This window comes from Scophthalmus maximus, chromosome 19, assembly GCF_022379125.1.
Source record: "Scophthalmus maximus strain ysfricsl-2021 chromosome 19, ASM2237912v1, whole genome shotgun sequence".
Lineage (NCBI taxonomy): Eukaryota > Metazoa > Chordata > Actinopteri > Pleuronectiformes > Scophthalmidae > Scophthalmus > Scophthalmus maximus.
The window spans coordinates 15,796,701-15,808,872 of record NC_061533.1 but is presented as its reverse complement, the minus strand read 5'-3'; the positions used below and the strand labels follow the sequence as shown (position 1 = coordinate 15,808,872).

The 12,172-nt window shown below is 42.5% G+C and overlaps 1 protein-coding gene across 20 annotated transcripts in view; it reads left to right on the top strand.

Moving 5' to 3' along the window:
- kiaa0825 (KIAA0825 ortholog) overlaps positions 1 to 12,172 on the top strand; it is a 111,344-nt gene that overhangs the window by 42,430 nt on the left and 56,742 nt on the right. For 11 of the 20 annotated variants that reach the window (XR_004794575.2, XR_004794574.2, XM_035640183.2 and 8 more), the window contains 7 exons: positions 302 to 481; positions 2,549 to 2,773; positions 2,875 to 3,179; positions 3,325 to 3,452; positions 5,779 to 5,923; positions 8,085 to 8,271; positions 9,692 to 9,786. Coding sequence is in view for 16 of the 20 variants with exons in the window: in XM_035640183.2 (XP_035496076.2) it covers positions 302 to 481; positions 2,549 to 2,773; positions 2,875 to 3,179; positions 3,325 to 3,452; positions 5,779 to 5,923; positions 8,085 to 8,271; positions 9,692 to 9,786 (1,265 nt within the window). In the remaining 4 variants the exon portion in view is untranslated. Of the gene's footprint in view, positions 1 to 301; positions 482 to 2,548; positions 2,774 to 2,874; positions 3,180 to 3,324; positions 3,453 to 4,915; positions 5,924 to 8,084; positions 8,272 to 9,691; positions 9,787 to 12,172 lie in introns of those variants that run through there. The other 9 variants (XR_004794573.2, XR_004794576.2, XM_035640179.2 and 6 more) reach the window with 5 other exon arrangements.

Below are 12,172 nucleotides of genomic sequence, written 5' to 3'. Positions count from 1 at the left end.
ATTTTCCAATGTGTTTTTGAGCAAAGAAATCAAGTTGCAGTTTCATAGGATAGGGTTTTTACATCTTTCACTACTGACCCCCACAAGCTTGATATTCTCTGAATCATAATTCTAAAAACACTGATATTTTACCTACACACTTCTTTACTGAATATGCTGAATTTGTGCATATAGGTAAGCCCTCTCATCGTTTAGTGCATCCTATTGTTGTGATGTGTGTCAACAGCTCCAGAATATCAGAATTCAGAAACATTTGTTAATATTTTTGCCATTTCTTTTCTTTCCTTTTTATTCTATTTAGATTTTTGCCAGGAGAGCGCCTTGGAGATGTCTACAGAGAGTTGCCAGGCAGGAGACAACTTCATAGTCACATTGTTCAACCTTTTCAATTGCTTGAATAATGTTCCCAGAGCCTTGACTCAGGCACTTCAACCATACCTGGAGAGGGCACATCTGTGGGAACATCTCTACACACTGGCAGGTAAAGTTGCAACTAGTTGCTGCATGATGTTGTGGTTTAAGGCTCATTACTACAGATTGGCATTACACTGATGTGGAGGTGGATATTCAGTGTCTTGCTAGAGGCCGTATTGTATACTCTACTACTGCAATACCCTGCAATGTGTGTCAAACATTGCATCCTTTAAAATAAAATGCTGTAACCACATTTTAGTTTTATAAACAGGAATTATACATTCATATTATTAAATAGCATGTTCATTTATTGGGACAAATTATATTTCGCTACAGGAGAGCAGCTTGTATGCAATTTTGTTATAGTTTCATTAGTATTATCTGGCCTTTTGGGCAGGATACAGCATTATTTGTATATTTTATGCTACAGAATAAAGAGATGATTAAAATAATTCAGTGCCATTTTAATTTCATGGTGAAAGTTTACTCTATCACCTCCCAAAATATTGAGACTAAGCTGTTTCATATTTTTTGTCTTAAATTTATTAGATATATTTCTAAATACATGAGTAAATCTGCACAGAAAGAACTTCTCTCTTTTTTGTTTTTTTACAGACAGTGTTGACATTGCCTAAACATGAGCTAAAGCATGACTTTAATATGCTGTTACAGAGGCTGCAATTACTCCCCAACTCTTTCTTTCCGCCTCTCTCTGGTACAGAGCTTAATCAGAACTCCTGTGGAGTGTGGAGCCCTTTTTGGTGGTGATTTTTATATCCTGTGTGAGTGGTAATTATTGTAGCATAAATTAGGGTGATTGGAGAAGAGTATTTGGATGGAGACAGAGCAAGGGAGGGGTCGACAGAGGGAAAGAGCGAAAAAGAGATAGAGTGAGCCTGAGAGAGAAATTCTCAAAGTCATCCAATCATCATTTATCCTCACAGGGTAATTAGTTTAATTATTGGACTGTGCCAAATCTTTGTATTATAATTTTGGTTACAGGATACCCCCAGTGCCCCCATTTCTATTTAAACTACTCACTGAGTTAACTTTGTATAGATTACACTGAGAGTTTCACTATTTCCGCACTTACATGGCTGTTTCATCACACTGTAGCCACTTGTTTCAAATCAATACACTCGTCAATAGGGTTGCGGGCGGTATAAAGTCTGAAAACTTGAAATATAGGTCTAGGTTTCACCTGCCACAGAGTGTTTCTCATTCGATTAGCTGCACGATTATTTGTTCTGCTCTCCTCCCTTTTCTGTGGGTCTGAGGTGTCATGTTTGTTAGACGTCCCTGGAGATTACAGGCCAGTTCCAGTGCAGCCGCAGTACAGCCCTCTGTTGTAGCCTTTGGTTTTACAGCCGGCCCCGTGTAGGAAGTTTATGGGTGCCATACAACTTCATGCTGTAGCTGCTCCGATATCAGTATGAGCAGGATATGAAAGGGCAGAGCGATGAAAGAGTCTGAGCACCTGGAGAAAGCTGTAAGATTTCTAGTGTCAGGCCACATGGTTTCGATTGAGAGCGTCTGAGTTTTACTTGACAGTGCTTGCTTTTAGTGTAGATATTTCAACAGAATACTTCTACCAGAAATACGACAACTGTTTTGTAGCTTTTTTTTCCTATTGTTTGTTTTATGTAAATAACATTGTATGCCTGTGACCAAAGGTTTAATGATTTAAGAAATGCTATAGTAATAGTAAAGTAAAAAGTATCTTAATAGAATAATATTTAAAACTCCTATACATACAGCAATTGTGTTCTTTACTACAGGCTGCACATCTGCTGGAAAATTATTCTTTTTAAATGTATTATATTTACTGTTTATGATGACTGTTGTAGTTGGTTGGCAGTCTAAAAAAAAAGTGATGGTACATTTGCTCTGCAGGACATAGCTACAAAGTCCAATGCATCACAGTGAATTTGGCTTGGTCCCTCTTACAGCACCTAACTAATCCTGGTATAACTGTAACTTTTAACTTGCGCCAATATACCTGAGCTCTTGGCTTTTATTTTTCCAAATTAAATCGTAAAGATCAAGGAAAATGTAGTCAAGACTTCAGTCTTGAATTTAATTTTTTTTCAGCCACTCTTCTTTACCTGCTGCTTTAATTTACCATTCATGCCAGACACAACGCTGACAGCGCCTGTGGTGATCAGCTGTGTCCGGGATATAGTCACCAAATCCACCAACAGCCTCCTGGCACATCTGGTCTCCATGGTGATGGGTTGGCAGGCCACAGAGGAGCTGAGTGGAGCCTTGTTCAAACTGAAAATACCATGGAGCGTCCTGGCTAAAATTCCCAAGGAGTGGAACTACACACCACTTGAAGCGCGGCGAAAGGACACTCAGAGTACGCTCACACTGGGTGTCATGTACTTAATACAAGAGAGCCATTACAAACGTAAGGGTTGTTCTCCAAAACTAACAGCATACACTTCTTTCTCCTTCCAGCTGCCATATCCCTAGCCATGCAAGCCATGTCTTTCATTTTCACCAACCTGTACTTGGCTGTAGCCTCTGTGCCTCTCCCAATCCGCTTCCTATTCCATGTGGCAGAGAAGCACCTCTCCCAGCATGCCCGGCAGCTGCGCTGGGTGGGCCTTTTGCTCTGGGCCTTGCTAGGGTGCCTGATCCGGGGTCTGGAGGACCCGGACACACTAGAACATATCAGTGATTTGACCCTGGATCGCGGGGCAAAGGACCGTCTGTCCCTGCTGGCTGAGTGCCTCCAGGCTGCCATGGGTATTGAACAGAAAGTAAGGAATGAGTTAAAGAATAAGAATATGAATAATAACGAAATTACTATTCATAATAATAAGGTAGTACAAAGTACAAATACTACTTAAAAAACAAGCTTCCATGTATATTTTTGTACGTATTCTTAGTCATTTAACGTGTTAGTCTGCTGTGTGTGTCTGGCAGGGTGTCCCCAAACCCACAGTGCTCAAAGTGCTGCAGGCTCTGGAGGAAAAACGACCCAAATGGACAAACATGCAGCTGCAGAAGGCCCGCAAGCTCTGCTCAGACAGGTGAGGGGTCAACTGCAGAGATTAAGCACACGGTCAAGGTCATAATGGTATTGATGTAGTTTATATTAATGTTCTCATGCAGTGAGGAAAGTGCCATACATGTGTTTTCCATCATTCGTCTCAGTTGGTATTGATTATTCATGTGCACCTTCAGCGAATTAATTAATTTAATTCAGATTATCGTAAAAACTGCTTTTTTTCATAAAGTGAATTTCCTAATACATAATTTTAGGGATTTATTAATAGTAGGTTAAGGGGTTCAAAGTCTGATGGCGCTGGAGGCTAAAGTGATCAAACTGACTGATGGAGTGTTCAGACACTTCATATTCAATATACATACTGGATTAAACATTGAAAACAAATGCATCTTAGATATGCTTTTTTTTTAATTGAGCATTAAAATTCTGATGTATTGTATCATCAAGATAATTTTTCATTGAATGCTCTATGAGTAAGATCAATGAATCTCACATGTGTTTGTTGTGGTAAATGATGGACATGCCATCTGACTGAGTGGACTGCGGGTTGGAGTGATGGGAAAACAGCTTTCACTTTGGGTTGATCTGTGACCTTTGGCTCTGGCTTTTGTAGCTCGTTCCCAGAAATTGCGTCTCTTGGTCGCTCACTTCATCATAACAAAGTCTGGATGCATCCATCCTCATAAAAACGGGATTCACCGTTGTAACACAACATTTACAATTAAAAAAAAAAGAAAAAAGAAAGAAAGAAATAAAAACACTGAGTGGATTATGGCCAGTTCTAGGAAACGCTGTCTGTTTCAGTGACAGGAAGGGGGGTGGAATTGGGGGGGTGGGAAAGAGAAGGGGGAGGGGGGTTGAGTGGAAAAGTGAAAGAAGAGTGATTATGTATCACCTGTCGGAGGCATTCAGTGGGATCATTACTATTCATTAAACTAACCTTCACAGGGATGTGACGCCTGGCTTGTAAACAATCAGAATACATTGTCAGAAAGAGAGAGAGAGACAGAGAGAAAAGAGAGGGAGAGAGAGAGAGTAGGGGATGTAACAACTCCAAAAAACAACTGGCACTTCACTCACTGGCATATATCACACTCGCACGCGCACACACACACACACACACACACACACACGCATCCCCCTATAAAGAGCATTTGCCCCCATGCGAGCCCTCCCATCTCTGTTCCCTCATCCCACTTTCCCTCCTTCCTTTCCCAACTGTAACCCCCCTCCCCACGCCACCCACCTTGTCTTTGCAAAGTAATTTGTAGAGGGGAAGATTATTGTTCTCCATCATGGTGACCCTGGCTGGGCTGACGGGATGCATACACAGATGAAGATGAATGCAGTTATTCCTTGGCGGAGGTCTGCCTCTTTCAGGGCACATTGGCCCTAATGACATGATTGATAGGCTGTCCCAAATCCGGAGGGGCCCTCATTAATCACCCCGCTGACTGAATCCAATCATCTGCTTCACCTGCACAGTGATGGACAGGAAAGGATACAGTGCAGGTGCTGACACGGATGCACAGCCACCATCGCCGACAACACCACCGCCGGGCCGCCCAGCAATGGAATGAGGGGATGTATATGGACGAGACGGGACTCCTCTTCCTTTGCTAGTCTCAATGTCAAGCAGCCAATGGCTGGCTGACAGGCAACACCACCTCTGCCACCTTATAATTATAAAAGGGAAGGGGAGAGAGAGAGAAAGAGAGGGAGAGAACAATGACAGGAAGTGTATGTGAAGGAGAAGGTTTGATGGACGGTAGTGTGATATCCATCCATACAGGAAGGGCAGGAAAATGATGCGGGCGCCTGCCAGGGTTGGGGGTTGTACATGCATGAGGACCTTGACACACAATTACACACACACACATACACGCTTAAGAACACATACACCAATCATTTTTAGTGGGGCAGCATCCTTCGGTCAAAATGCTCCATGTATCTCATGAATGTTAATGAAAAAAGGGAAAATTGTTTGGTTGTGTTACAACCAATAATTAGTATTTCTTATTTACTTACACCAGTGTTAGCCTTGACCAAACTGCTTGGATTTCCGAGAAATATTGTAAACATTTTCCAACTACTAAGTTCATGGGAAAAACAATATATTCCGAACTCGGGAAATGTGACCCACTTGATTTTCTTGTGTCCAGTAAATTCAAAATTGTATCCTAAATTCCTCTCTAAACTGGAAAATATTCCCTCACCCAGGGTTTTCAGATTCAAGCTCACACCCTACCTCCTCCTGCTTCCTCTCCTTTCTCTCTGCCTCACTGTGGGTTTTTCCTCTGTATTTCCTCTACCATCTCCTCATTTTCCCATCTCTGTTTCTCTTTTAGTGTATTTGAGCGAGAAAGGGAGAGTGAAGTCGCTGCTGCTGAACTGACTGAGCAGAAAATAGGCCTGATGCTGCTGGAGGTCTGCCACAAAGCAGGTGGCAGCGACTACCTGAAGCAGATCTATCACATCATCCAAGGCAATGAGGTAGGGAAGCACTCCCTCTCCCCAGCAATTAGGTGGCTGCTGGCCTGAGGCCGCAGGCTGTTCGGGAGGGGCAGGCGGAGGATTGGGGGGGGGCTGCTGCTTGTGTGCAGTCTGCTTGTTCTGATCCTCTGTTGTACAGGTGACCTCAAGGGTGCGAACCTGCAGTGATTTCCTGTGTTATATGTTCACCACATGGAGAGGAGAGGGGGGCCAGGTGCAGTTTCCAGGGTTAGCATAAAGTTCTTTGGAGGAGACCAGAGTGAGGAAGAGCAGCGATTATTTTTATCAAAAAATCAAGTCAAGTGGAATTTATTTGTCGCTCCAGAGAAAAAGAACGAAATGAAAAGCAGCAAATCCCTTGACAGTACCAATATTAATTGGAGTAAATATATGTCAAGTATTTATTATATACAGTTCAGAGTTTAGTAATGTTTTTTTTTAAATTAACAGTGGGTTGAAAACACTTTACATGGAAAAGTGGACTCCTGTAAAAGTAAAAGTAAAAAGTACATTTGTAAAAAGTTGGCAAGATCTTTTATCTGCATCTACTATATCGCATATACCAATGACCATATTCCTATCACAATAGCTATTTCAATTAAACAGAATATTAATCATACAGTAAGTATTACGCTTTTGTTACTATCGATAAATTCCATTAAAATACCGAAACCAACAGTGCATTAGTCCGTTTCTCAATACCTTCCGGGTTCTCCAGCATGTCTGTCAACTCATCCCTGTTGGTGCCTGATTTAGTTTACCAATTACTGCATTCATAAAGTCATTAGTTACTAGGGATGGAACGTTTGAGTTACTTTTAAATGTCTGCTTCAGTGCTCATATCAATGCACACACGACGATGTTTTTTGTTGCTTAGCCTGTCACACAGTGTGGGACTAGACAATTTTATCTTTCACTGTTCCCATTATCGCAATGATGAAGTAGCCTAAGTAATGAAATAATAAAACACAACTGACATGTTTTGATAGGCCTATTTATCGTAGCCTCAACAGGCCTTTAAATCAAGCACTTAGTCAGAATTACAGTTTTGGCATTGTGAAATAAAATAACAACTGTTTTTCAGTCATTTACCAGGCGCTTCAGAGGATTTTAAATCAATCTTCTTTGATGAAGAGAACGTCCTCGTATAGGCACAGGTCCATTTTTTGGAAGACTATATACATATGTTTATTTATATATATACTGTATACACACACACACACACTGTATAATCATATGTATTCCTAGATACTGTAAAAGTGGTTCTCATGTGAGAGTTCCTGATATGGTCATCCTATAGACTGTCTATTAGGACACAGCACAAATATAAGCACCATATACGTTATACTGCTGTTGATGGAATCCATAAACAGCCATAACTCTATGTAGCAATTTGAGAGAATGTCAATGGGAACGCAATCGGGCTCTTACTTACCCTCCCGGCAGCTCGAGCATCTCTTCCCACCCAAGGTCGAGGCAAGAACACACAGGTCAGGGACCGACTTGGCTGGTGGTGAGGAGGAGGCAGGGGGAGTTCGGAGGCCATGTCAGGCTGACGGATGGGAATGTAGTGGATTCACACCAGGATGCCTTTGTACACACAAACACACATTGAGACATTCTGTACACACACTGATAACTCACTGTACATTTTGCCAGGCACATGCACTAAGGAGCAACTGCAAATGTTGCTAAAACTTAAGTAGGAAGTGTACTAGTTTTCTAAAACATGTTTCTCCTCATCACATATTTGTTCTCTTTCAACTGTTGTGATTCCTTTTTCAGTTAATGTGAGTAAGGGAATAAGTGGATGAAGACCATTCTGTCCATTATGCTTGTCTGGAAAAGTTGAAGCGGAAATCCTGTCTGATTTGATTAGTTTTATGCTTTTGTTGAGTCAGTCAAACCAGACGTCAGAACAGAACAAGCATGCAGAGGTTCATTATCATTATCATTGCTGCAATTAAATCCCGTAATTTGTTCTGTTGCTCTTCCAGTATGAGGAGGTTTGTTTTTTTCTTAATCTTCAGTTCTGACCTGGTCTTTGATTGGTCTTTGTTTGTCAGCCCTTTTTAATAACAGAATTCCACCTTCAGTCTGTCATGATGTCTTTTTTTTCTGTCTGTCCTCTGTCTCTTCTGTCTCTTTTCTTCAATTGCAGGAACTGTTGTTGTCAAAACTCAAAGGAAGCACAGACTCACCAAATGACCCTCCTGGCTTGGTGAACTTTGGCCTTCGCTCTGACAGTCCCCTGGACGCAGCTTGTTTCAACCCTCTCCACCAATTTGACCACATTGGCAAGAAGAAGCTGGATCAGGTTGCCAAGCATTTTTTGGTCATCACAGTTGGTAGCAAATCATTTATTTGGTATTTATTTTAGCTCTGTGAAAAGTCTGATGTTATAATGTTAATTGGAAGTTCTTCATGCTTTCATGTCGGTGCCGTTTTAACTTTCTCATAAGGCCAGAAACTTGAAGTCGAAGTTTAGAAGCTGTTTGAGTCTCTAGCGAACTGGATACTGTGGCAATCTCTGAAGTTGTCAGGTCTTTCCGGGGCTCGGCTTCCCTATTCTCCATAGGTCGCTGCCTTTTCCAAGCAGGAGTCAGGTTGGCATTAAAAAAAAAGGAACACTGAAAAGGTGAAAAGATGAGAAATGTTCTCTTTTGCATAAAAAAAGTGAGCAATGTTAAAGGTGAGTGCAGTTTTGTAGTAGTGCACTTCTTCTGGGGCTTTGAACCGTACACCCTCTTACCCCAAGCTTTTCCCAGGAGTGTCGCCATGATGTTAAATTAATTGTTCGATTATTTTTTTTATCCTTAAAGGGGATATGTCTAACTACAGGTAGTATTAGTTGAATATCAGAGTTGTTAGCTTTCCCCATCATTTTATCATACTGTCAGCGGAAATACCATTGATATCATAAAAGATTATCAGCAAAGGTTAGTACTTTCTTCAATGCTGGCTTATGTGTTTCTTTCTGCTATTTTGAAATGGATTCGATATTTTATACATTTGTGATCCCTTGTAATGTAGTAGTGCTGTCACTGTTGTTTTTCAAGAACAGACACATTTTAATCCTAAGACTTTGGCTGTTTTCGGCTTATCACAGGAGGCTGCATAGCTTTGCATAGAAACACCCCATTAAGCGAATGATTAAAATGCCTTCTCCGCTTCAGGTGCCTGTGTTGTTTGTCAAATAAAATGGAGGGAGGAGGGGAAAAAAGTTACATCCATCAATCACCTATGAGGAAAGAGCAGGGGGGGTGGATGGATGGAGGAAACGAGTGGAGTTCTCCTACTTTTGTCAATAAAACTCAGCCTGGAGTTAAGAGTGACATTTTGGCAATCAAAGCAATCAGATTTTTATTTGCTCTCCCAATATGGTGCTGGTGTGTTTGTGCATATGTGTGCGTGTTTAAAGTAAAAGTGAGAGAGAAGGTGGGGGAGATGGAGATGGAGAGAGAGGAGTGGTTGTGGTGGTGGGGGTAGAGAAAAAAACAGCAGTCAGAAGAGTAACGACTACCTCCCAAAATTGATTTATCTTTCTATAAATGATGGCTACATCCCCCCAAATGGATTTATAAATTAATTGCTGTCTTATTGGAATAAAAACCTTCTTGTGCGGACATGATTGATCGCCTCGTGTCTGTGGCCTGCACTGGGGACCCCCCTCCTCCTTTGTTAGTGGGTCCCAGCTGGAGCGGTAATGCACTGATGGTATTAACCCTGATTAATAACTAACAATGTGCTATCCTCATATATCAACAGAGTGCCGTGGTCGACTGGGCATGGGACTGGCCGAGGCTGCTGCCAGCATACCAGGGCATGAGTCAGGTCACCTTCAAAACCCTGCTGGCCAACAGGTAAAACAGAGATTTCCCTTGTTACATACACACATGTTCATTGACCGCAGTGTGTGTGCCAATGGAAGTGCCTTTTTCAGTGATTTTTATGTTGTCATGATCCCTGCAGGTGTTTAGGGTCAATGCTGTATCTTTTGTATCTGAGGTTGTATCTTTTCATGAAATAAAAGCCTCACTGCACAGAGGCATGTGCTGCGTGAGTGGTGTCTTTACCTCCACAAATCAAGGAGATCAGTTGGGACTCCTGACGAAAGTCTCCACCTCCAAATTCCCTTTTGACATAACTTTGACATATGCTTTAGTCTTTGGGAATGATAGAGCCTTGCTGCGCTTCATCCGATATTCAAAGGCCAAGGGCTCAACTGGCTCCAGAATAGAGGCTGAGCTGTGGAAAGAACTCTTTAAAATGCACTGTGTATTTTGAATCAAGACACCCTGTCTTTTTAGAATATACACATGCAAGTGTGGACATTTCTTGCCGATTTTATGGCAATTTAGGTATTCCTTCATTTTGGGTACTCTGGAGTCCTTGAGACGGGTAGAGAAGTATTTATATATAGAAAAAGAGTGGCTGGCTCAGATCTTGGTGTCACCTGATTGAAGAGTTTTATTTCGCCCAAGTCCACCTCTCCTGCCCCCCCCTCTTCTGCTCTGCAACGGGCATAAATATTTATGCAGGTATGTGACACATATTAGATGGCAATACTTCAGGCTGTTCCCTGTTCTCCATTCACAGCTGTCACGCTGCCAGCTATCAGGGTGCCATGGGGCTACTGCACCTTGTCTCCACGCCTACGCCCAATCCATTCTAAATCACCGCCATTGTAACACACACACACACACACACCTTTATAACAAAGGGCAAGCTCTGCATCTGCCAAGGACACAGGTCTAATAAGGGTGAAGTACGCAGCTCTGTGCTGTGACGAGCTTTGTCGCCTTCATGCCTCTACCCCCCTCTTCCCAAACACACACACACACACACACACACACACTCCTTTTCCCCCTCCCCTTATGTGGCGCTTTGTTGCATGTTAAAACAGATACTGTCATCGCTTGACTGAGCCAAATTAGTGTTGGTGCATTCATGAATAGAAACGGAATCATGTGGATATGCATTCAGATAGGAAGACAGAGAGGAAAAGGGAGATTGGACTTGCAGTTTGAGACTCTGAGTGACAGAGAGAGAGAGTCAATTGGTGACAAGCACCAAAAAGTATGAGGGAGGATGGGAGTGGGAGGGGGTAAAGGTTATATAATTCACCCTAATCGCACAGTATCAAAGTTTTTGAGATTCTGTCATTCTCCTCATTAGCCTCTCTTTGTCGGGCCAGAGGAGCAGATTTCATGGTGGATTTGGAGAATGGCTTTGGTTCTGCCTGAGACGATCGCACAGAGCAGGAAGTTAGTTTCACGGCTGGCGACATGTAAGCTGTCAAAGTTTCCCTCAGATCCATCTCTGACTCAAAAATATCTTTCAAGCTATAGAAGGCCATTCAGAGGATAAGCTCACTGATGTTGAATCCACTGATCCATTTGTTAGTGCAGATAAGGATAATGCTTTCTGCATAACTGCAGACTCAAGTGCCCTCGGCTGCTTTCACACGGGCTTCCCAACAATTGCTCTTGTGCTACCGACAGTAGCTGGACAAACCGAAGGATATAAGCTTACAAGTCACACAATGTTTATAGTAATGCTGCTGCCTCTTACTGTACAAAAAGACCTGTAATTGTGACCTTGTGGTCATGTGTATTTTTCTATCTTGTTAGTTTTAGTCTCCTTGAATGACTTCCCTTCTCTGTACACAGCCAGTATCTTTTTTTCTTTCTCTGCTCTCCAGACTGTGTGAGTTGGCAGGGTGTCCCATTGGCCTCCTATATATTGTTACAGTGGCAGGACAGTTATTGTGCCCAGGGTTTATATCACATTCTAATGGAGCAAGGCTATGAGTTAAGGGCGGTAGGCTTTTACACCCAGGCTGTTAAATCACTGTTCAGATGACTTCATTAGCAGAGCAGGACACGTGCTGTGAAACATGTGCCTGAAAACACATAAACACACACAAGACGCATGCACGCACGCACACACACACACTCACACACACACGCACACACGCACACACTCTTTCACCCTGCTACCTTGACAGTGTAACATCGGGGCAAGGCGGGAGGGAGAGTGGATTTATACAGGTGTGTGTGTCCTTCTTTGTCACCTGTCACTTCACTTCCCTCAGCACGATGGCTCATCCATCATCTGCAGATTGAGCTTTTCAGCAGAAACCAGACTGATTAATACTACCCCAGGACCCCCAGGGTTGACTGGCTTACTGTCTGACTGGCTGGCTGGCTGACTGACTGGCTGGCTGGCTGGCTGGCTGACCTGGCT